The following is a 26906-nucleotide window of genomic DNA, read 5'->3' as shown; positions in this document are numbered from 1 at the left end:
AGTGGCAGGGGTGGATTTTACAAAGAGTTAAGACTAGTCTTATCTCGAGTTAGGACAAGTTACTCGTCCTAACTTAGGACTAGCCATACGTTTTGTATATCTCCTGGGACTAGTCTTAATCCTAGGACTACTCCTAACTCTTTGTGAAATCGACCCCAGAATGGGTGGGCTCTGATTTCCTGATTTCCATGTACGGAGGCAACCCACTTCTATTGAGAGCTCTGATAGCTCTGACAGTAATTGAAGGCTAATTTTGGCTATAGTTCAACATTTGGTTGGTTGAGGCTAAATTTGTTTATTGCGATAATTACACCACTGTCTAATTATACTTAATTATGACACCACAAAAACTTGTTTTAGGTACAAACACTTATAAAACTGCAGTAATGGTTTGATGTATTGACATTATTAATCATGTTTTACTAAGAAGCAGGATGCACTGTAGTGTACATTACTATGAAGGTCAAATAACATGATTTTGTCCCCTTTTAGACATGTTTCATTTTAATTAGAAAATACTCATGTTAAACTAGTTTTTGTAGTTTACTCATGTTATAACATATAGGAATTGTGCATCCCGGTCAAAGGTCAGATCAGAAAAATGTAACTTATTGATTACAGAATTTCACCAAATTGAGGTAAAAGTAAATAACTAATATTAGTAACCACCTGTCTGAATTAATATCTACATGTAATATCTGGTTAGTACAGACCCGAAAGAATTCCTTGTCGAGAAAACATGTAAAGAGTTGTATCATAATTATCAAATGAAACACATTCATGAACGTTTGTACACAAACATATGGGAAAGTGATTTTTTGCAATAACAAAAAATGCTCAACCCTGCCAGCTGGGCATGCATCAGATTCTTAAAAGGGACCCTCTGGTGGACTCATTTCAGCAAAAAAGAAATGTAGCACTCAATGTCACGGTTCATGTTCAGTTCTCCAACCGTCCTTTTCAACTCTTTGTGATAGCAACCGTGGACCCCATTGTATTCTATGTAATATCAACCGTGGACCCATTGTCCCTTAGTTATAGGTTCAAGGTTTGAATGTGGATACAAACCCACGGCGCCCATTTTGAAATACACCCCAAAAAAACCTGTCAAATTCACAAAATAGCGGGTATACGAAATACGATGTATTTTTTTAATTCAAAGAATGAATTTTATCATATAACGATGTTTTTCATTTCCCCAATGTCTTTATGCACACTGTAGGTATATTAAAAACAAAACGTAGTCAGCCCGAAAATCCACTAATAAACAATCACGAAAGATAGAATGTCATTCCACAAACATGGTAGTATCAGTTATTGAGTTTATTGCCGCACAAGCAGGCATTTTGCTAAATAATTTCAGCTAAAACCCCCCAGGATTGTATGCCCCGATGTGCCCCGATGTGCCATTGTTTCAAAATGGCGTCCGTGGTGACTTCAATGAACGCACCCAATGAACCAGTCTTTGGACCGTTGGTAGCTCAACGTACATGACCTTTCAATGGGTTTACGTGTGAATGTTCATAACACTCTATGACAAGTAGATATATATACACACATGGTGAAACCGCAAACCAAATATAAATTGATACCTCACCATGCAATGCCTCAAATCACCAAATAAGTTTTGTTTGAAGATTTGCATGGTGTGGGTACATAGGAAGAAACTATAAATAAATAGTAAACTTACGGGTACAACAGCCATGTTTAAATCTCATTTGTGCGAGTGTTGGCTCTGAAAAGAGGAGCTCGACGATTCAAACAGTATTACCTGCTCGGCTTCAGGAATAGTTTATTCTGCTCGTATCCCGAAGACAAGCTGAGTTTACTGTTCGAATCGTCGATATCACACCGGCTCTTTCCAGAGCCGACACTCTCACAAAAGAGATTTACACATGGTTTGTACCCGCAAGTTTACTAGTTTATTCCTAACTACAATGCCATGGAAAATTTGCGCAGTATTTAATTAATCCCTCTCAATTCTAACTGTAGTTTTCCCTTTCATTAATTAAGTTTAGCTAATTACTGTTAAAGTTTGTAATTTTGTGTTTCTTTTCCACATATTTTGATTATTTGATAGGCATTATTTATACCATGCCACTATTGCAATTGCCATTCTCCTTCATTCTTATTTAAATTTTATGTTGTTTTAATGTTTTGTATATTACCCTTCAATGTATGTAATCTTGATGTTTTTTACCTTGTAAATTCAATTGTAACTTAGCCTTTGGCTGCACATATTTGAATAAATTACCTTGAATCGAATTGAATTGAATTATACAACAACATACTATTGAAATGGAAAGCATTTACATACAATGTGACAGGGGTGGCGTGGGTCTCGGTGTTTGACGAGAAGCGAACCAAATGGTGATCTTATTCGGTTTAAGTTTTTGGTCAGTCATTAGGACTTAAACAAATCAGCAAAGCAGGTACCTCCTGGCCTTCTAGTCCGTGTTTCCCAGCAATGAGACAGGCAAAACGAGACGGGCAATATGTTCACCCTACTGTAGTTATACAGGCTTGGTCTACCCTGAACTCAGTGTCCAATGAAGCGTAACTAGGGGGGCCTACATGTCTACAGCTTTCGGATTAGACACAGGGTGCGTTCGTTTAGCTTCCCTGGGTCTACCCCGGTCTACCCCGGTCTGCCCCGGTCTGCCCCGGTCTGCCCCGGTACGTTCGAATAGCTTTGACGGGGCTCACCCGGGTCAGCCCCAGTGCCCTGCTTGTGGAGTGGGTCACTTGGGGGCTGGCCCCAGGTGCATGACGTCACTACGAGAGAGGTGAGTGGTCGTTCGTTTAGCTCTTGGTGAGAGGCGAGCGATTTTGAGAAGGTCTAATGACCTGCTGTAAAAATGTTGCCTTAAAAAAGTACAAGTCGTTCTAAGAAATGAATTTTTGAAATGTTGTTAAATGGGCGTCACACGCTGTGTAGCTTTTGGACACACCTCTCCGTATAATTGTTAAAATAGCTGTTTACTTCTTGAGTTATTATTAATATACTCTCTGGATTCGATGTTGCCATTAACTGAAGACGTCATCCTGGCGTACTTGAAACGGTTTTATCTTCGATAGGTGGAGTTTTAAGTTTATGTGATGTTCGTCCAATCACGGTAAAAAAAAGAAGCGAAAATGATGTGGTCCTAGCTTCGCCCAGGCCTCCGTGGATTGGATAGCTTGGATTGGAGTCGAGTGGCGAAGCCAGGAGTGCGTTTTACAACATGGGCCCAATTTCATTGCTAGACACACTTCTGCTAAGCAGAAATGAACAGGGTAATTTTATTATGGAATAAAAAATAATAATAATAAATGAGCAGGGTACAAGTAGTTAGGCTGGTCACCTTGTTCTGGTAAGCATGAATTGTTTATGCTTAGTTTTTTGTGCTTAACGTCTTTATGGAATTGGGCCATGTTTGCCGGTTCTTTTCCCCCTAGAGTAATAAATGTGATTATCATGCAAAAGTGTTGAACGATTGACCATTCAACGCGGACTTCCCTGAGTTTGTCCATTTGTTCAGACAGGGTTGAATTAACGGAAAATACCCAAAAGAAATCAATTCAGACATGGAGTGTAAGTTCATGGTGAAATAAATTTGGAAAAAGACGTATACAAGAGGACATTGGTAAAAGGCAGCGTGAAAGCAACATACATGAATGCATCACACCCCTATCCAAGGTAAATGGTTGATGTTTTCAGGCACTTTACATTTTGTTAATGTATGCTGACCCGGTGACCCAGGTCGGTTCTGATTGGTTAATGAAGAAAAACCTACGAAACCGAAAAAAGTTGTAAAAGACCCAATATAGTTTGCGTGCCTGGTATCCCGTCCCCTTGCTTGTGGTCGCGGACAAAAATATTTATAAACACGTCTGTCATTGCACCTTTTCACAGCCAGTATAGTTACGTGGCTTTCATGCTGTATGAACATGCCTTTGTTAACTATCTGACCTTTGATTTTTAGAATATTTTAGGGGTTTTGTGGGGGAAAAGTGTTTACATTTTCACCCTTAGTCATGTGTAACGTTGCATATATTTATATTTTGTTGGGTAAAAAATGATAGACTTTTCCAAAACCGATATCTTTACAAGGTAACTGTACTTACGTCATTTGATATTTTGTTCTGATATTATCCACTGAGGTTACGTATCAAACTTGTGAAAGTTCGCTCACACACCGAAACTTTTATGTTCAAGATGTTAGGTCTGTTTAATTTAAGGTTGCCGCGACGAACGTTCAATTAATCAATAAATTCCGTCGATTAATCGATTCACCATTATTTAAAAAGTAAGGACAAATTGTTGTATTTACCCGTACTTTTTTATTATGATGATCACATTTAACGAGTGGTTATTAAAGGATTCGGGTACTTTTTCAAAATGTCCACAGATTTACATTAAACTTATAGGGTTTGAAGAGAATGATAGTGGAAAGCTTCCCTTCAAATATTACTAACTAAGGTTGTGTAGTTTTTGAGAAATGAGTAAAACAAGTCACAACATCATTTTCGTCTCATGAGACCAAAATGATTTTAGCATGTAAAATCCCCTTAATCAGTTATGATATTATACCAAAACCATAGCATAACTGGTTAATACGTTTTTACATGCTAAAACTGAGACGAAAATTATTTCTTTTACTCATTTCTCAAAAACGGTAAATAAAATTTCAAGGGAAGCTTTCTACTATCATAATCTCCAAACTGTGTAAGTTTAATGTAAATCTGTGGACATTTTGTTTTTTGTTAGGAAAAAGTACATGTATACCCTTTAAAGGAACATTAGCATGTTTTTTGCTAACAAAACAATTGCTGGCAGTGTAAGCACTTTATGTATTAATTATGTATTCATTAATTGTAATCCACCATACATAAACTGACAAACCTGTAGAATTTGGAGAACGATCGGCCATCTGGGTCACGAGAAAATAGTGAAAAACCGATTACACGCATGCTATCGATTAAAAAATGAATAAAATGCTCACCGAGCGATAAACTCTAAACGGATTAGTTTTATTAATTTTCTCAACAATAATAACATTTCAGACAGATTTTTGTTTTTTCTACTATGATCATCATTAGACCGTATAAGTTCTATGTAAAATCTGTGATCTTACGAGTTTTTTTCTTACCAACTAATAATAATGTTCCTTTAAGTTTGAATGTTAAACACATCACACCACGTTTGTTATATAGTACTATTGGCTTATTCTGAATAAACATCTTCGAATTAGTTACAAGTTATATTTTGTTAATCATCAGATAAAATATCCAGTGCTGAATAACCACGAGATTATTATCTATACAGACACAATCTGTATAGACATTGATTGTCGTCCTTAAAACTTTGAGAATGCTAATCTCGTACTTACGAAAGCCCAACCGTGCCACTGAAGTATATAATTAACAGCAGGAACTAATTCGTAATAACGGATTATTCATTCGTTATTACGTAATAATGGATTATTAATTCGTAACGAATTATTAATTCGTAATAAGGATGATTAATTCGTAATAACGGACTTGCCGTTGTTACGAATTAATAATTCGTAATAACGGATTATTCATTCGTTATTACGAATTAGTTCCTGCTGGTAATTATACACTTCAGTGGCACGATTGGACTCTGGAATAAACTTCCCAATCACATCAGGGACACAAATCCTTCAACACATTCAAGTCACTTCTGAAAGCCCACTTGTTTCAGGAGGCCTACCATCAATGACTTTTTATTTCTTCTGTGCCTCAGCGCCTTTGAGCAAACTTTTGATTTAGGCGCTATACAAATTACGTTTGATTGATTGATTGATTGACTTTTGTATTAAAGACATTGGACACTATTGGTAATTGTCAAAGACTAGTCTGCACAGTTGGTGTATCTCAAAATATGCATAAAATATCAAACCTGTGAAAATTTGACTTCAATTGGTCGTCGTACTTTAATGCTTTGGAGTAAATACTTCTGATATACCATGGCCAGAATAATAATAATAATAATAATAATAATAATAATAATAATAATAATAATAATAATAATAATAATAATAATAATAATAATAATAATAATAATAATAATAATAATAATAATAATAATAATAATAATAATAATAATAATAATAATAATAATAATAATAATAATAATAATAATAATAATAATAATAATAATAATAATAATAATAATAATAATAATAATAATAATAATAATAATAATAATAATAATAATAATAATAATAATAATAATAATAATAATAATAATAATAATAATAATAATAATAATAATAATAATAATAATAATAATAATAATAATAATAATAATAATAATAATAATAATAATAATAATAATAAAGTTAAAGTGGAACAGGAGCGTGCTATAAATGGGAGCTGAATATGGCTAATAGCATAGCTATTTAATTTAAACTTAAATTTTTGATAATAATATGAAAAACATTCTATTGAAATGCATTTAATTGTTTAATGTTTAATATTTCAGTGATGTCTTTCCATGGAACTTAAACATTTAATTATCCTGTGAGGACTCCTCACGGAACACCGTCATTTCTTCAGATCAGCCTTTTACTTCTGTGTCCAAGGTAGCTCTGGAGCTACCTTGAAAATGACCAGTGCTTACTCGCATTTTGTAGTATTTTCACCTTTTTATTCATGTGGAAGTAAGTAAGTGCTTAAAAGAAAAGGATTTACTTTTCCTTAAAAGTAGATACTTTTAGCATTTTAGTAAACACTTTCCAGTAAAAGCTTTTTCTTCCTTTTATTCATATGGATGGTAGTAAACACTTGAAACTTTCAAGTAAAAGAAAATGCTTGTTTTTATTGATACGACCCAATGTACTCACGAATCTATTAAACTATTTCCCCATTGGTTATGAGAAATCCAATTCATTGAAAATGTTATAGCAGTTTTAATGAATAGGGTTTTTCAATAGAAACAACACTACCTGGCAAGTAGATACACACATGGTGTTACCGCAAACCAAATACATACTGAAACCTCACCAAGCAATGCCTCACATCATATACATGTATAGAAACAACACTATTATAGTAAGTCTATGTATCCGCTGTCAAACGACGGTTGGTGACATTATATTGTACAATTACTTTACAAAATATATAGACATACTTTACTGTTTGCAACATAATACCGAGTACAAAGTCTATTTGCCCTGCTAAATTATGTTACTAAAGTGATTTTTCTAAATTGGAAAACGTTTTTGTAAATTGAAAGATAACTTATTTCCAGTTATATTTTGTTGCACTTCATGCTATATCTTTCAGTTTTGGAAAGACACTTAAGTGCAGATTCGTAACAAATATACAAGCGTAGATTCGTAAAAATAATCTACACTGTCTTTCAACAATAGAGTGACGTCACAGAAATAGTACAGAACTACACTGAGGTCAAGGTAATTGTGTCTAATCCGTAATACATGTAGGCCCCCTAGTTACGCTTCATTAGACACTGAGTTCAGGGTAGACCAAGCCTGTATAACTACAGTAATGGTGAAAATATTGCCCGTCTCGTTTTGCCTGTCTCATTGCTGGGAAACACGAACTAGAAGGCCAGGTGGTACCTGCTTTGCTGATTTGTTTGAGTGTTAATGACTGACCAAAACTTAAACCGAATAAGATCACCATTTGGTTCGCTTCTCGTCAAACACTGAGACCCACGCCACGCCCGTCACATTGTATGTAAATTCCTTCCATTTCAATAGTATTTTGTTGTAGTTAGGAATAAACTAGTAAACTTGCGAGTACAACCATGTGTAATCTCTTTTGTGGGAGTGTCGGCGATTCGAACAGTAAACTCTCCTAACTTCGGGATACGAGCAGAATAAACTATTCCTGAAGACGAGCAGGTAATACTGTTCGAATCGTCGAGCTCCTCTTTTCAGAGTCAACACTCGCACAAATGAGATTTAAACATGGCTGTTGTACCCGCAAGTTTACTATTTATTTATAGTTTCTTCCTATGTATCCACACCATGCAAATCTTCAAATAAAACTTATTTTGTAATTTGAGGCATTGCATGGTGATGTATCAATTTATATTTGGTTTGCGGTTTCACCATGTGTATATATCTACTTGTCAGGTAGATTTCGTTCTTTAGAGAACTGTCTTGCTATATATTTCTATTACCGCGGAGTAGATTTATCGGATGTTCTGGAGACTTGTCAGTTCTGAAAAGAACTGTCCTACGTCTTTAACATACCTGGGCGGAAGGTAAATTGGCTGGGACTACTTCTTTAGCTTTATGTATGAACTTTATTAGCTACGCTACCACGCAGCGAGTTCTAAATAAGTCTTTCGACAAGCTTGCTCTAGTCATCGTCATGAGACTGATTACATATGAAGGTTCAGAGGTTTCAGTGTAGAGCTGTAGAGCTTTATTAGCTACACTACCACGCAGCGAGTTCTTAATAAGTCTTTCGACTAGCTTGCTCTAGTCATCATCATGAGACTAATGAGATATGAGAGAAGTTGGGTTCAGAGGTTTCAGTGTAGAGCTGTAGAGCTTTATTAGTGTAACTTTAACTACAAGTTCACAAGTTATGACATAAAAATGTTTCAACTCTTCATGATAACTTTAAAAAGGGATCATAATTCCCCTCCGGTTACCAAACATAGTGAGTTTGTGGTATAACTCTAAATTTCTAGTTATTATTCTGCTCTTTTTTCTTTTCCCATGTGGCCTAGCAGAGACATCAACAATTCAGATACACCATACATAAACTGACAAACCTGTAAAAGTTTGAGACCGATCGGCCTTCACTTTTGTACTTTGCTGTTATGGGCCATTCATTCATTTCTTTTATGAAAAGAAGAAAAACAGGTTTGACTTTTATTGGTAAAACAAAACTGCCTTTCTGTTGGTAACAGAAAAGTAGAAAGTAGAAAGACAGTAATTTCCACAAAACGTTCAATTTGATTTTCAGGTAGCAGAAAAGTAGAAAAATGGAAAAATATCATACACAAAAAACATAAACCTGCTTTTCTGCTATTCTGATACTAGAAAAGCAGATGGTAACTTTTCGTCCTCCATAGTATTTTTGTGACATTTTTAAAACTAATTTCTCAAACAATTCAGCACCTCAGTAACTAGTATCTTAAGGGAAGCTTTCTTCTATCATTATCTTCAAACTGTGTATATTTATTGTAAATCTGTGGACATTGTGTTTCGTGTTACAAAAAGAACCAAATTCCTTTAAAACCGCACATTGGTTTGTCACAAATTATACATCGCTTTAAAGGTCTGCAAAACGCCAACAAAAGTGTTCACCCATTTGACCTTGACTTCCGGTTCAACCGGAAGCTGATGTGTTATTTTCCATAAATAAATCATCATAAATGTAAAAGAGTGTGACCCCAGTTGACCTTTGAAAAAAATCTAGCCCCTGAAGAAGACATCGGTTCGATATGATAACATTTCGGCACTGATTCAACCAATTGTTTTCTCTCTATACTCTTTCAGATAAGCAGTGACATGAGAAAGTAAGTCTGATTGTTGTGAAGACGAAGTTACGATGCAGAGTAAACAAAATGAAGGGGGCTGGCTTGCTTGCCTAGAGCTCCCATGCCAACTAAGACGTAAAACCGCCTTAAAGCTTACAGCTTCAGCCTGCTTGTTTATGCTTTGGTGCATGCTTCTCTTCAACCGCTCCAACAACTTGGCTCTCCTAGGTGAGATTCGGCAAGGGGGCGAGCAAGCTCAGGACACCCCGGGGCGGACTTTGCCTGTGCAGCCGTTGTATCACAACTACAGTCAACATGAGGTGCAAACTTTATCAGGGACACAAGGTAAGATATAAATAAATCTGTTTTTGGTGCGACAGGATTGCCCAAAAAAAATTCGGCATCCCGCACAAATTAAGGCAGAGGTTGTGACATTCAATCAAAGACTTTGTTTCTTTGATTGACTGGCTTCTATGTAGAGTGTTATGAACATTCACACGTAAACCCATTGAAAGGTCATGTACGTTGAGCTGCCAACGGTCCAAAGACTGGTTCATTGGGTGCGTTCATTGAAGTCACCACGGACGCCATTTTGAAACAATGGCACATCGGGGCATACAATCCTGGGGGGTTTTCAGCTGAAATTATTTAGCAAAATGCCTGCTTGTGCGGCAATAAACTCAATAACTGATACTACCATGTTTGTGGAATGACATTCTATCTTTCGTGATTGTTTATTAGTGGATTTTCGGGCTGACTACGTTTTGTTTTTAATATACCTACAGTGTGCATAAAGACATTGGGGAAATGAAAAACATCGTTACATGATAAAATTCATTCTTTGAATTAAAAAAATACATCGTATTTCGTATACCCGCTACTTTGTGAATTTGACAATTTTTTGGGTGTTTTTCAAAATGGGCGCCGTGGGTGTGTATCCACATTCAAACCTTGAACCTATAACAAAAGGGACAATGGGTCCACGGTTGATATTACATATGAATACAATGGGGTCCACGGTTGCTATCACAAAGAGTTGAAAAGAATCATGTCAGCAGAATCTGTCAATCAACATACTATTACTTAAGAACTGTTAATACCATTCGAAAGACCTTATCACATAAAACTGTTGCTACTATCATCCATTCTTTGGTCACTTCTCGCCTGACAATGGTAATTCCCTATTATACGGAGTTACCGAACACCAGCTCCACAAACTACAACTTTTACAAAATGCTGCCGCTCGTGTTTTAACAAAATCTAAAAAACATGATCATATTACATCTTTATTGCAGGAACTTCACTGGCTACCCATTCGACAACGAATTCAATTCAAAATTCTACTAATTGCATTTAAATCTCAGTTCGGCTTGACTCCGTCTCATATTGCAAATCTCCTTGTACCTTATGCCCCCTCTCGCACTCTTCGTTCTTCTGCTAAGTCCCTTTTAACTATTCCTAGAACTTCCTCATCGTATGGCGATCGTGCCTTTTCCGCTTGTGCTCCTAAACTTTGGAACGCTTTACCTAATAACATCAGATGCTGTAGTTCTCTTCCATTGTTTAAAAACTTGCTGAAAACTCACTTATTTAAATCCTCTTACACTTAGCTCATTACATGTCTTGACAGTAGATTATTCATTGTATAATTTTGTATTATGTTCTACATTTCTTTTTTGTTGTATGTATTGTTTTTTGTTCTGCGCCTCGGAATAGGGTCTTGTACACTAAATAGATGGCGCAATATAAATGCATTATTATTGTTATTATTATTATTATTGTTATTGTTATTGTTGTTGTTGTTGCTGTTGCTGTTGCTGTTGCTGTTGCTGTTGCTGTTGCTGTTGCTGTTGCTGTTGCTGTTGCTGTTGCTGTTGCTGTTGCTGTTGCTGTTGCTGTTGCTGTTGCTGCTGTTGCTGTTGCTGTTGTTGTTGTTGTTGTTGTTGTTGTTGTTGTTGTTGTTGTTGTTGTTGTTGTTGTTGTTGTTGTTGTTGTTGTTGTTGTTGTTGTTGTTGATATTACATGTAGATATTAATTCAGACAGGTGGTTAATAATATTAGTTGTTTACTTTTACCTCAATTTGGTGAAATTCTGTAATCAATAAGTTACATTTTTCTGATCTGACCTTTGAGACGGGGTGCAAAATTTCTATATATTATAACATAAGTATACTACAAAAACTAGTTTAACATGAGTATTTTTGAATTAAAATGAAACATGTCTAAAAGGGGACAAAATCATGTTATTTGACCTTCATAGTAATGTACAGTACAGTGCATCCTGCTTCTTAGTAAAACCATTACTGCAGTTTTATAAGTGTTTGTACCTAAAACAAATTTTTGTGGTGTCATAATTAACTATGACCGTGGTTTAATAATCGCAATAAGCAAATTTAGCCTCAACCAACCAAATGTTGAACTCTAGCCAAAATAAGCCTTCGATTACTGTCAGAGCTATCAGAGTTCTCAATAGAAGTGGGTTGCCTCCATACATGGAAATGAGGAAATCAGAGCCCACCCATTCTGGGGTCGATTTTACAAAGAGTTAGGAGTAGTCCTATAGGATTAAGACTAGTCCCAGGAGATATACAAAACGTATGGCTAGTCCTAAAGGACGAGTAACTCGTCCTAACTCGAGATAAGACTAGTCTGAACTCTTTGCGAAATCCACCCCTGCCACTGCCTGAGATTCAGTAGTCACACACCTCTTCCAGTTCAAGATCCGATTTCCAAAGCAGATTGAGTGCAGAAATTTTTCCTTTCCATGACACAGAGTCACACCCAGTAAGGGCCTGAAGTGGAAGAACATTAATTTTGCATTTGTCTCCAAGTTCGTCAACTATTTCATTGATGCTTATCGCATTTCAATCATGCTTCGTTATTGAGACTTGGTGGTAGTGTTGTACTTCCACACATGGTACACCAAAGTACAAAAATGTCAGCAGTAACCTAAATGTGACTTTTGTCTTGGTGAAGGAGATGTAGGTAACGTCAGTTTCATGGTTGAACTGTGACTGTTCCTCACCAATGAGATCAAGGTAATGTCCATGGTCAGTGGCATTCATGAGTGTTTGCAGTACTGAGCGTGATTTTTTGCAATAACAAAAAATGCTCAACCCTGCCAGCTGGGCATGCATTGGAATTGCATAACCAGACACCTTGAAAAACATATTTTGGGTCGCGTCGAATGCACACCAAACAATAGCGTATCAGTAGCACGTAAATCTATGCGGTACGCGTCATCAGCGCCCGGCGCAAAACACGCACCGACGCGCCTTTTGGTCGGAAAGTGTGAGACGAACATGTTTTTTTCAATAAAATTCTTCTACTTTCATCGTTTTGGAGAAAGTTCAGAAAGAGGAGGAGAAACAGCAAACAATTAACGGCAAAAAAGGTATCTAGCCAATGATCTTACATTGTTTCTTAGACTTAGGTGATTTGTTTACCCTAAAAACACACATTTTCTGTCGTCATCATGGCGGGCGCTATATGATTTTTGGTTGTCAGTAATTTGTGTGATTTTTCATAATGTTATACTTTTAAAATACATCAAATGAAAAGGATCTTTAAAATGTCAGATATAAAACAAATATTGAGTGGCTTTAATTCGCGGATTGGAAGGAATATTATCGCTCGGTAAAATTTTGACTGTTCCATTTCACTCGGCTTCGCCTCGTGAAATGGAACAGTCCAAATTTTACCTTGGGATAATATTCCTACCATTCTACTCTGCTGAGCCACTCAATAAATATACTATTCTATATCTATGGGCTGGGTCGGTAGTGGATCTGATGCGCACCGCGCGTGTGTGGCCCCTGGATCATCCCCAGGGACCACAGCGCGTACTGCTCATCGGATCCTCTGCAAAAGAGACATAATATTAATTTCATAATGGACCCTTCCCATGAAATATGCTAATTACCTTCACGCATGCGTACACACCCTGTTGGTTGGCAAACGCCATAGTTGTCCCCCAGATCTTCACTTTTAGTCTAGACATCGAACGATTAACATCACCCTTCGTAAATACCTAAGACAGTTGATCCATTCTGATTGGTCGGAAGGGCATCACGAGGGGTTGTTTGAACGGATGATATACGCCTCTCTTAATACTTATGCATGACGTCATAATTCTTACCCAAAATGAGGCTATGGGCATGCGTTCCCCATAGACCATGGGATCATGGGTACTGAAAAGGGGCCTATTTTTGGGGTTCCGTGGTCCCCATCTCCGGACCGCATGAAATTTGACACACAAGGGTTTTCAATGGTATTGATTCCGAATTTGGTTGTTGCTAAGCTCTAAAACTGCACAGATCGTGAACAGACATTTTAGGTCAAAAACAGTATTATTGTATAACATCCGTATACACTGGGACTATTTATCAATCGTTCACGGCAGTGCAAGAACCTTTTCCAAGTGTTTAATGTGAACGATGTAAATTTTACCCTTTTCTGTCCGATTAGCATGCAAAGGCATACAACAAAAACCCATGATTTGTATTGATTGAACATCAAGTACAATGCCATTTTGTTTTTCGTTGCTACGACGTGCGTGTGTTAATTTTTTTTTTTTTTTTTTATTATCACACGCGCGGCCGAGTAAGATGTAGTCTGGTTCCCAGACCCAAAAATCTCAGACTAGGCTTTGTCGAATTTAGGGTCCGGTATCACCCAAAATCACGTGACCAAAAAGGAGGAATTCCTCCTTTTTCGAAGTTATCCGAAATGTTCCGAACGTGTTGTCGTCAACATTCGGACAGTATCGTTGATGTTCGGTATGGAATCATAATGACAGTCCTGTCGGCCGTAGATCCAAGAGTTTTTATGCCAGCTATTGTTATTTAAAGCCAATGCAGGCGTTGTGCCTAAATAAAGCGTTTGCAAAGCGATGCGACAAGTTCAAAATATATTAACCTGGGAAATCGCTCCGGGATCTGGTAATTTTTTTTTCCTTTTTCTTCAAATATCATTTTCAAAGGTGTTTTGACTTGAGTGTTCATTAGGCATTAATTGAGGATTAAGTTTCATGATTTTTGAAAGTGGTTAAAATGGGTCAAATCTGGTGACTAGCTGTCGAAATTATACGTGTTGAACCAGATTGTCATTAATTGACGATCAAAATAATCTCGTAACCCTCCGGCCTGGCGGCCGTCGGGAGGAGGGTTACGTTATCGCAAGTGCAGACATGGTTTCCATGGAGATGACCCCCGACCCTGACAAGTTGCGTCATGCTCTATTTTTAACCGTGGGTGATACCTGACCTAAGATTTTTAACAAGAGACGTCAAGGAATCTTTGGTCAGGGGACCAGACTAAGTAAGATGGGGACGCAGACGCACTATTTTGTTCGTATTCCACTCGCGCTTGTGTGATAACTTATAATTTTGTCGAACGAGCCTGTAAATCGGCATCCTTTTCTTCAGGGGTTTGAAGAAGTACACTGTATGTTATAATGGTACAGTGTGGGAACGAAATACGATAATGCTTCGAATGACGTCACCCACATTACTATTTGTCGCCGTAATTGTTTCTTTTCGGGATTCGGTGAAGGATTTTCGACAAGCAACTAAAACAGCAAGTAATGGATTTTCTGTATTTTATTTCATACCTTCATACAAAAATTTCGTGGTCCAAAAGTGGGGGCTACGGTTTTTAACAATTCTAGCGATCATCCCATGGTCTACCATCACTTGCAGAAAGTGTTGAAATAATGGGCTTGACACGCGCGCTTGCACATGTGCGTATAAGACAGTTTCTTCATTCCTATGGGTCGAGAGCATAGAGTTATATATATAAGAACTAGAGCGCGCACTGGCCTATATACGCGCCCCGGTATGCGAGCAGGCGGCCATTTTCTAAGTTGACAAAACAGGGGCCAATTTCATAGAGCTGCTTAAGCAAAAAATTTGCTTAAGCACGAAAATAGCTCGCTTATTTTACACATGTTACTGGCCAGAATTTCATGCCATATACATTGCTTATGACTAGTATTTAGCTGTTGTTTACTTAGCATAACAATTGAGTGGAGTCTTGGCCGGTAATCTGATTTTACTAAGTAATGAATTTTTTGCTTAAGCAAAATTCTGTGCTTAAGCAGCTCTATGAAATTGGCCCCAGCATAGAGTTATATATAAGGCCGTGTCCGAAACGGCGACTTCGGCTACAGCTACGGCTAGATCGCGCGCGTCTGCCTATTCTTCAATACTGGTAGACGCGCTGATCTAGACGTAGCTGTAGCCGAAGTCGTCGTTTCGGACACGGCCTAAGAACTAGAGGGCGCACGAGTGATGCTTCGTGCACAAACGCCACGGGACCGCAAGATGACAAGCGCGTCATTCTGCACGCGCGTTGAATATGAAATACACGTTTGAGGTTTTTTTTATTGAACGCTCACGCGATGCTGTTTGTTCAACTTACAAAATGGCCGCACAAACACACGCTGTGAGATAGCTGTTTTGTCAACTTAGAAAATGGCCGCCTGCTCGCATACCGGGGCGCGTATATAGGCCAGTGCGCGCTCTAGTTCTTATATATAACTCTATGCAAAACAGCTGTCTCACAGCGTGTGTTTGTGCGGCCATTTTGTAAGTTGAACAAACAGCATCGCGTGTGCCTTCAATAAAAAAACCTCAAACGTGTATTTCATATTTAACGCGCGTGCAGAATGACGCGCTTGTCATCTTGCGGTCCCGTGGCGTTTTTGTGCACGAAGCACATTGATCTCCATTATACTGAGATCAATGACGAAGCATCACTCGTAAGAACTAGTTCTTATAAGAACTACTTATATATAACTCTATGGTCGAGAGCGATGGCTGAAACAGTTGTGCCACATCACGCGATACGCGCCACGCGCACATCATCTCCTTTTAAGGAGTTGTTTACCAGAGGGTCTTATAAATACCATTTCACAGCTGGAGGGGTGTTGTGTTGAAAGAAATCATTGAAGAAGTTATATTTTTTGCATTTATTTTTCCTTTTGACCAAGAAGTGTTGATGTTTTTTGACCGAAAGGGTATTTATGAATGGGAATCAAAGTGTGTTGAACCGGTTTTCAACTAGAGGTTTAAACCCGCCGAGGCCTGGATTCTTGAAATTTTACAATAATATTTGTCGATGTAATTATTTTACTTTTTCATATTGCTTCATTCAAACTTTAGAACCGAGGAAGGTAGTAGTTACTAGCAGTGCTATAGTCAAGACCGGTAAACTCGACCCCAAGACCAATACCAAGACTAAGACTAAGACCAACGTGTCCAAGCCCAAGACTGATCGCAAGACCAACAATACTGGTTAGTAGTGGTATTAAAATAGTAAGTGGTGATTAGCAAACCTTAACCAATACTGGTTAGTAGTAGTATTAAAATAGTAAGTAGTGATTAGCAAACCTTAACCAATACTGGTTAGTAGTAGTATTAAAATAGTAAGTGGTGATTAGCAAACCTTAACCAATACTGGTTAGTAGTAGTATTAAAATAGTAAGTAGTGATTAGCAAACCTTAACCAATACTGGTTAGTAGTAGTATTAAAATAGTAAGTGGTGATTAGCAAACCTTAACCAATACTGGTTAGTAGTAGTATTAAAATAGTAAGTAGTGATTAGCAAACCTTAACCAATACTGGTTAGTAGTAGTATTAAAATAGTAAGTGGTGATTAGCAAACCTTAACCAATACTGGTTAGTAGTAGTATTAAAATAGTAAGTGGTGATTAGCAAACCTTAACCAGTACTGGTTAGTAGGTGTATTAAAATAGTAAGTGGTGATTAGCAAACCTTAACCAATACTGGTTAGTAGTAGTATTAAAATAGTAAGTGGTGATTAGCAAACCTTAACCAATACTGGTTAGTAGTAGTATTAAAATAGTAAGTGGTGATTAGCAAACCTTAACCAATACTGGTTAGTAGTAGTATTAAAATAGTAAGTGGTGATTAGCAAACCTTAACAAATACTGGTTAGTAGTAGTAGTATTAAAATAGTAAGTGGTGATTAGCAAACCTTAACCAATACTGGTTAGTAGTAGTATCAAAATAGTAAGTGGTGATTAGCAAACCTTAACCAACAATACTGCTTAGTAGTAGTATTAAAATAGTAAGTGGTGATTAGCAAACCTTAACCAACAATACTGCTTAGTAGTAGTATCAAAATAGTAAGTGGTGATTAGCAAACCTTAACCAATACTGGTTAGTAGTAGTATTAAAATAGTAAGTGGTGATTAGCAAACCTTAACCAACAATACTGCTTAGTAGTAGTATTAAAATAGTAAGTGGTGATTAGCAAACCTTAACCAATACTGGTTAGTAGGTGTATTAAAATAGTAAGTGGTGATTAGCAAACCTTAACCAACAATGCTGCTTAGTAGTAGTATTAAGATAGTAAGTGCTGATTAGCAAACCTTAACCAACAATACTGCTTAGTAGTAAATAGTATTAAGACCGCGAACACGCAATGAACTTAAGCTGCAACCTTGGTTCCACTGAACCGTCAGTTCAATTAAATGCTTCCTGGTTGTATAACTATCATGGTTTTTTATTTTATTTATTTATTTATTTATTGATATCCAACAGCGGATAGCCGCCACTTACAGGAATCATTAAAAACTATGTATATATATAAATATAAATAGAACAATAACTAACACTAAAAATTACATAATATTGATAAAAACATTACTATAAGTAGACAAACATAGTACACCGAAACCCACGTTGGTCAAAAGTAATTGTTTGTATGTTTGTAATCATTTAGTGTTCGATCAACAGAGGGCGCTGCCACCATCTCGACAGTTTTGTCCATCAATGTTTATCTTGTTAGTTTTAACAAGAATGATTTTTGGGGTTGAACAAAGAATTGACTAGAGTGGGATTCGAACCAACGACCTCCGGATTAACGTGCCGGCGCTCTACCAACTGAGCTATCTAGCCCTATATTGGCGGTGTCCCTATTTTGTCAATATCTTTGTTCGGGGGTTCCAGTCAGAAGCCATACAACCGTTAACTGCCGTGTAGCCAGGGATCACACCCAAATTACGATACAACCTGGGAAGCGGCAGCCAGGGGATCACCTTAAGGGGATGCGACTTTTTGTTTCAGATATCAATATAAACCACAAGGGAAACTGACTGGGTAAATTTTGAAATGATTTTTGGGGTTCGAATTCCACTCTAGTCAATTCTTTGTTCAACCCCCAAAATCATTTCAAAATTTACCCAGTCAGTTTCCCTTGTGGTTTATATTGATATCTTTTAACAAGAATCTCTCTCTTTCTCGTTCATTTTGTATGTAACCTTCACATTCATAATACTAATGTAATTTTCTGTCATTTAATTCTGATAATAGCCAAGCAATCTAGGACCGGACTAGCGGATGATTTCAGAGCGTGTCTTCCGCGGCCCATCAAGCCGCAAAATCAGTCCATATTCCTGGATGGCTTCTTCACTTTTGATGACAAATTGACCGTTAAGTCATGCATCAGTACATGTTCAATAAAGGTAATGCCATTTAAAGCGATTGACACTATTGGTAATTACCCCAAATAATTAATAGCATAAAACGAGTAATGGGGAGCTGTTGATAGTATAAAACATTGTGAGAAACGGCTCCCTTTGGAGTAAAGTAGTTTTCGAGAAAGAAGTAATTCTCCACGAATTTGATTTCGAGCATCTGAAAGCACACAACTTCGTGTGACAAGGGTGTTTTTTCTTCCAATATTATCTCGCAACTTCGACAAATATAAGTTTTAATTCAAATAACTGGCCCCATCATTGCATACCTATAATGTTGTCCGAAGTGTTTCAAACATTACCGATACTGTATATTGATTAAGAGGATCTCCTCACCAGCATCCATAAGCCATCCCGCTCAGGTCTCAGATGTACCAGTGATCTAATCTATTTCTAGCTGTCCCGAAATCTAAAAGATCATGGGGTGATCGAGCATTTGCCTCAGCTACTGCCCCTCGGTTGTGGAACAAACTTCCCAACTCATTGAAGACATGTGGGACTGTTGATAGTTTCAAGACCAAATTGAACTCACACCATAAACACGCCATTGTTAATGTGACAAGTAGAATAATTCATATCCGGGTACTTTTCATTTATTCATACTCACCTTTTTAAATACACCGGTTAGCGCGCCTTCATCGGCCGCAAGACGTCAGAGGGCCATTCTTTCCTTTGACGTCGGAGATTTAACATCACATTATTTTCTCCATCTTCAATACCTTTCTATTTTCCATCCATTCTCCCCTAGATTTCATATAAATTCCTCTTGTATAAATTATTCGTAGAGTTTAGCTTATTTTATGACATGTTTCTTTTTGACAAGAGAACGGTTTTCTAGAGTTAATTTACTTAGTATTTAGTCGGGAAAGGAAACTCCCGTTATAGATATATTTCTTTTTAATTTGAATTTTCTCAAGTCTCCTCTCTTAGATTTTGTTTCTAGTTTTGCATTACTAGAGATCTAAAGTAATGCCGTACTTGTTTTATGATTTAATGATGTAAATATTTCTGATTTTGCGGAGTTATCCTCTAATTTTGGTACAATTCCAAGATGGCGGACGCCATTAAACCTTTGACGGGAACTTTAATTAGATCATTTAGTTTGCCTTTATTTATGCTTTTCTGTTTGCCATCCATGTCCAATCTTTGGCAAATCGTTTATTATAGATAGTCTTTATCCAAGTTCACGGATTATTTAATTGATTTGTTTATTCTAAAATACATAATTTCTAGGCTGGAAAACAGCAACACTCTCGCGTCTTTTAAGGATTTTCTAATTAATTGTAAATAGTATTTGTGACTTGTAAGTTTTATTCTTAATGTTCTATTTAAATTATGTTTATTTAATTAGACTCTTTCCTTTGACGTCGGAGACTTAACATCACATTATTCTCTCCGTCTTCATTCAGATATAAATAAAAGTCTGGAACAGCGAAGATTGTCACATTAATAACCTTTCTTCTGGCCGCCTTGAGCACCCAATGGGTTGGGTGAATATGTTTTGTGGTTATTAGCGTCTTGATTATTTACTATAAAGACAGTAAGAGTACAGTACTTCATCACAATACAGTCTTAGTAAGCTGACATTAATTAGGTTGGGTGTTTTGTATCTTTATTAGAAAATTGGTTTATTATTGAGACCAAAATATTTGAAATAAATAAAACGTGCTGTTCTCCCTCGTCTCTGGGTCCGAATTAAATTGTGTTACTAGTGTAGGACTGGTACAAGACATGGAATGGTTGGTTTTAACAAAGAATTGTAAACACAAAGGATATGATATAATATGTAAATAAATTACTTGACTGTAACAGATATTTACCGTCCAACACGTTTTGCAATTATCTATTTCTGATTAAGTGTTCTTCTTTGTCTCTCTTAGAAGTTTCCTCTGGCCGCGTTAGGAGCAGGAACAGAGTGTCACTGTGGAGCCTTCAGTCCTGAATACCGTATGCAGAAAGTGCTACCATTTGGTGATTGTAACATTCCATGTGGAGGTGATGTCAAGTATTATTGCGGAGGAGACGGCGCGGTGTCATTGTACCAAACAGCGGCAGAAGGTAAACATTACTATGTAAATTTATAATAATGCAGGCATGTAACTTTGTTTGCTCAATCACGTATTGTTCTTGTAATGGTCCCGACGCTGCCTGAACATGCACATTGAAAAAGAACACAAAATTCGCTTATTTGCAAGCATGTTATTTTGGCGTCTGACGTGACCAAAGTGACCTCAGATTATTACCTCATTATTGTAGTTGCAATTTGAATTATAATTACACCAAGCATTAAATACTACATTTCACTGGTCTCAATCTCTTTTCTTATTCCAGATACACGTTGCAATGGTAAAATAATTATGAAACCTGTTGGTACCCTGCCATTGGTAGCATTAGCCAGTTTCCCTGGTTCCGGTAATACTTGGGTGCGTTATCTTATAGAGAGGGCAACTGGTATCTACACGGGTAGTATTTATAATGACAAAGATCTCTTCAACAAAGGTTTGTTTCGACTCTCGACATGGCTTAGTTCGCACAAGGACCAAAGTGAGGACTAAAGTGTCGCTATTGCGTGGTACTTAAATTGGCATGTACCAGTTAATATCAGTCACTAGTCGACAAATGGTGCTTGTGTGAACGTCATGATTTACTTGATACTATTTGTGTCTCCCCTCATTATCTTTTAAAGTTAGACTTGATAATCACCAAAGAAAATATGAAATTATGAATTTTTAAAGAGACGTTAATGTTCTTTGTTATGTTGTATCAAAACCGACAACGTAGTTCCATTTTGATCAGAGTTTTTCCAAAGTTCTTCAACATGAACATGACACGCTTAAAAAGGGACACACCGGCCGAATTGGGCTATTTGGGCTACAAAATAGACTAAGAAATGTATTCAACGGGTTTCCAGGAATGAAGAAGAACAGTCCTTTAAAAAAACTCATCAAATTTGGCCGCGTGATTGTTCTAACCAAAAAGTGGTACAAACAATCACGTGACCTTCCGGGCTAAATTTACTTCCAGCCGTCTAAAAGTAACTTACCAAACCAAATTTAAATCTTTTTTTTACAAAATTATTAACGAGTAATTGACGAAAAAGATCATGTATTCAAATTATCGCTACAAAATGTAAATAAAGGTGAAAAATCTAACGTAAGATTCGCATTCAAAGAGTCCGTGTAACGGAAGCTTGTTATATGGCCCCACAGCGTGGAGCAATCGGAACGTAAGCCTCGGGGCATATCACGTACCGCACATGCCGTGTCTCGTGGGGGGCTGGAGGTGTAATCCCGGGCGCTACGAACTCCCAGCTTGCGTGTCTCGCCGTGAGCTTGGGAGGGGTTGGGAGCCAGACATCAGAGTACATGTTTGTCATCGTGGGTTTGTCAGTCGGTACACCTCGTGTCAAATCCGTTATTTCTTATGATCGCAACGTTCCAAAGTTATATTCTGTTTTGTTTCATGGCTCCTAATTTCTTTTTGCTAGGAGTTTTCAGGGAAAAAAAAAAAGATTGACGATGTCAAACTTAGGAATACCGCATTTTGTTATTTTGACAGTGTTATTGTGTGAGTAGCTTAAAAAATGTTTTATGAAGAAGAAAAAAAGGATTAAAAAAACCGGAGCCCCCGATCTAAAAAAGAACAGGTGAAAAATAATTTTGTATAAAAGGTTGAAAAAAATATGATAGAAAAAAAATTCCCTCAAAGCATATTTTTGTCACAAAAATATATTTTTTAATTCTGTGAATGAAGTGTTATTTTTGAGATTGTTGAGGTATTATTTGGTTACGTTCCAAGCTACGCAGCTACTCAGCTACGCTTACGTTCCTTCAAGTTACGCTATAATATACAAAAGGTACGCTTTCAATCCTGAGTCAAGTTACGCTTACGTTCCATATGCAGCTACGTTTACGTTCCAAGATACCCAGCTACGCTTACATTCCAAGATATGCTTACGTTCCAAAAGATAAGATTACGTTCTAAGCTACACAGCTTCTCAGCTATGCTTACGATCCATACGCAGCTACGTTTACGTTCCAAGATACCCAACTATGCTTACGTTCCAAGATATGCTTACGTTCCAAAAGATATGGTTACGTTCCAAGCTACGCAGCTACTCCATATCCATACAATCCATACACATCATTTAGGTTTGTTACGCTAAAATCAAAAATTACGCTTTCAATCCCGAGTCAAGCTAGGCTTACGTTTCAAGATTTGCAGTTACGCTTACATTTCAAAATACATTCTCACAAGGACGCTTTTGAATCCCTCACGATTCCCTCCCCCCACCCCAACCCCCACCCCCACCCCGAGATTATAAAATGTTTCACTGTGAATAACAGGGCCCCTCAGTTTCATCTGTTTAGCAGAAAATACTGCTAACAAAATTTCTTTACTATTCAAAAATTTAGTCGGCCACCAGCCACAAGTTCACCAGGAAGTTGGTGCCAGGAATGCTTTATTTACTTGTCACTGTCCCATCATAACTGGGTTAGTTTTTTGTGTTCTTCGTGACGATCTTTGGATGTACGTCGAAGCACGACTACCTCCATCGTCGAAGGATTTGCCTGATCCGTATATGCTGGTTGTTTATACTTTAGGGATAGACTGGATCCTTATGCTGCGTCGTAGTAAAACGTTGCTATAAACAAAGCACCAGTCTACTTGCAATATTGTGCGACGATGTCACGAAAACTTGACAGTTGCAACGGCTGGAAACACGTTTACGCTGGCCTTTTACCGCTTTAGGGTTTTTTAGTCATTTTTCGCTAATTACGTGACATTTTGATGATTTTTTTTTACAGCAACCATCTATAAAAACATTATTTATGATTCTACAGCCCTAAACGGTGAGCCGGTGTGTCCCTACAAAATAATTCAAGAAAAGTAAAACAATGCTCTTGTTAACTTCTAAAGGATGTTGGATGTTAAATATATAATAATAATATAATAACGTAATAGACGTAATGTAAAGTTGAAGAGACCTTGTACATGTGAAAGAACTATTTCTATTGTTGGCTCCTTCGTTAGATTCACTGTTGTCGCTCAGTAACTTGCCATATTGTATGTATCCAACACGAATGCTGCTTTATCCTGCATTAAAAAAAATGGATGTTGTGTCAACCCCGTGCCCTATTCTAATTGCTCAACATCAGTCCAACCCCTGGAGTCAGTAGGTGATCAACATTTATCGCACATTTTTCTTTTGCTGCAATGCACTCCAGGGTTCAAGGGAGAGCTGAAGGACTGGAGAAAAGGGACAACGATAGCTGTGAAAACACATAACCCTGATCCGAAACGCATCAGTGAGTATAAAGCCGTAATACTCATCATCAGGAACCCCTACAATGCCATAATAGCTGAACACAATCGTCAGTTCGGCGGCGGCCATGTTGGAGTTGCACCAGAAAGCAAACGAAAAGGAAAAGGTAAGGCCCGAAGGCAGATCGATGTCAATGAACATGCATGATGTCAATGTGGCTCCGAGCTCCCTGTTAAATTATAGGAATTGTAATGAAACTACCAGTGAAGTCGTGGTTCAAGACCAGGCATCTTTTGCCTTCAGAAGAAATATTATGAAGCCGTTTCACACAATGTCAATAGCCTGGTATCGGTTCTATTTGACATTGTGAGTCCATTCGCTAAAAGGTCTTTATACCCGTCTCCTAAAGGACGTTTAACGTTTACATCGTGTATGGAAATAACTACGACGTCACACGCAGTACCAACTTGAGCACACAAAATATGACTGTAAAATCTCTTGTTTTTCCGTATCGGTTCGATGATAAGGTTCGTCCTTTGGACACTTATTGTGTCGTTGAACGTTATGCGCTACAAAGTCTGCCATTTTGTTTCCTTTTTACATTTGAAATCCTTTCATAGTGTTTTGAGTTTTTCAAGAATTAACAAGAGAGGGAAGAGTTTGACTTAATTATGTGTTATTGCGTTTATCCCTGGCAGCATGGACGCGGTTTGTAAAGGAACTATCCGCACGTTGGAAACTCGTTGCTAATAATTACATCAATAGCCAGCAGATGCTTCACATTGTTTACTACGAAGATTTACAAACTAACCTCTATGAGAATCTGAAAATGATGGTGAAGTTTCTTAACGTACCAGTGAACGAGGATAGACTTCTATGTGTTCTCAGCAACCCCGTAGGAAAGTGCAGGAGGTCAAAGAAGCCAACAAGCTCATCGACCTTTGACCCTTTTACAGAGGAAATGAAAGAGATGATAAATCTCAATATAAAACATGTTTCCATGACGTTAGAAAGCAGGAACTACACTGGACTTCCTAAAGACTACAGTCACAGAACTTAAATCTAATGGGACACAGTTTCTTGGCGACTCTTTAGAAAATTGTCTAGCGTTGGGAAAGCTTTGATGCTACATTTGTATCACCCATAAATATAATAAAAACCATAAATGTAATATCAACCATAAATGTAATAAAAATCAACCATAAATGTAGTATCAACCATAAATGTAATAAAGACTAACCATAAATGTAATAAACCGATCAACCATAAATGTAATAAAAATCAACCATAAATGTAATAACCCAATCAACCATAAATGTAATAAAAACCGTTACAAACAAAAATAGCAAAAACAAAACAAAACAAAAACATTCAAATAGCCTAAATTTCCTCAGATTTTTTTATTATTACATTTATGGTTGATTTTTATTACATTTATGGTTGTTATTACATTTATGGTTGATTTTTATTACATTTATGGTTGTTATTATATTTATGGTTGATTTTTACATTTATGTAAATGGTTGATTGTCTTAGTTTATTTTTCATTTTAATGCTTTCGTGTTTGGTTTTTTGTTGATTCCGAGAAAATTTAGGCTATTTGAATGATTATTAAAGATTTTTGTTTGTAGCGGTTTTTGATACAGTTATGGTTTATTTTAATTACATTAATGGTTGATTGGGTTATTACATTTATGGTTGATTTTTATTACATTTATGGTTGATAGGTTATTACATTTATGGTTGATTTTTATTACATTTATGGTTGATGGGTTATTACATTTATGTTTGATACAACATAAGTGCTTGCCAGAGGAACAAACGTTACGACCAATATGGTATTCAAGAAGACACGAACCCGTTTTGTGACGTCAATCGAGGCAGACTTGCTTTGATCGAACATCGAACACACGTACGTGCAAGTACATTCAAGTCCTAGTCGTGAGTTTGTACGTTTCAAAACAAATTTTATCTTGCATTTTTCCGGCAATGTCGACTTGGTGTATTGCTGCTGGATGCAGCAAAACAACTAAAGATGGGGTCAGTTTGCAAATGGGTCCGGTCCGATGTCTTTTCTAGCGCTGTGCAGCAAACACTCCGAGCCGTCATGCTTCGAGAATCCCAACAATTTGTCAAGCTAGTTGGGAAGTCGAAGAAGGTACATTAAAGAACGAACCTAAAGGGGCTATGCTTAACGTGAACAAAATCAGGAATTGTTTCAACTTTGAGGGCATGTTTTTAGCTTGCGCCAAGCGTCACTATCTTGTGTCCTCATGCGAATCACCGTGCTGTGTAATCCGAGTGAACTGTCCGCACAGCAGCCATTCAGTTGTGCGTGCATTCTGCTCCGTGACCGTAGTTCTGTACGTCGTAAGCATCATACCGATCAGGATCCAGATGTAGTGTACGGGGCCAGACTACACATTTTCTCTGTAAATGTCCGCCTCGATTGACGTCACGAACAGCGCCCTCTCGGATCGGGCTTATTTTCAAATTTGTTAATAACATGGAAACTAATTTTTGTTTACCTTAGTTTAATTGTTTATTCATATTTCACTCATCAAAAAGCATATTTTAGTCACGAAAGCTTTATTTTGACAAATTACCACTATCAGGTCACTTTAAAGAGTACTTCCAGTAGATGCAAGGATAACATTGCTTGTTTATCC

At 37.2% G+C, this 26906-nt stretch overlaps 1 protein-coding gene across 4 annotated transcripts; it reads left to right on the top strand.

Annotated features, from left to right (window-relative positions):
• The first annotated feature begins 2661 nt into the window (after window positions 1-2661).
• Window positions 2662-26614, top strand: LOC139938625 (sialate:O-sulfotransferase 2-like). Of its 4 annotated transcripts, none has more exons than XM_071934221.1 (8): window positions 2662-2786; window positions 9489-9814; window positions 16632-16763; window positions 18808-18959; window positions 20852-21029; window positions 21303-21470; window positions 24200-24403; window positions 24936-26614. In XM_071934221.1, exons 2-8 carry the CDS (start codon window positions 9541-9543, stop codon window positions 25295-25297), a joined length of 1470 nt encoding a protein of 489 aa, XP_071790322.1. In that variant the 5' UTR covers window positions 2662-2786; window positions 9489-9540; the 3' UTR covers window positions 25298-26614. The 4 variants fall into 4 exon arrangements, with proteins under 4 accessions (XP_071790322.1, XP_071790323.1, XP_071790321.1 ...); XM_071934222.1 differs by lacking the exon at window positions 2662-2786 and adding an exon at window positions 3584-3679; XM_071934220.1 differs by lacking the exon at window positions 2662-2786 and adding an exon at window positions 7540-7703.
• Window positions 26615-26906: the final 292 nt, after the last annotated feature.

Source organism: Asterias amurensis, chromosome 6 (assembly GCF_032118995.1).
Source record: "Asterias amurensis chromosome 6, ASM3211899v1".
In the NCBI taxonomy this organism is placed as follows: domain Eukaryota; kingdom Metazoa; phylum Echinodermata; class Asteroidea; order Forcipulatida; family Asteriidae; genus Asterias; species Asterias amurensis.
The sequence above is the reverse complement of the archived record's forward strand: the minus strand, read 5'-3'. Positions and strand labels throughout refer to the sequence as shown.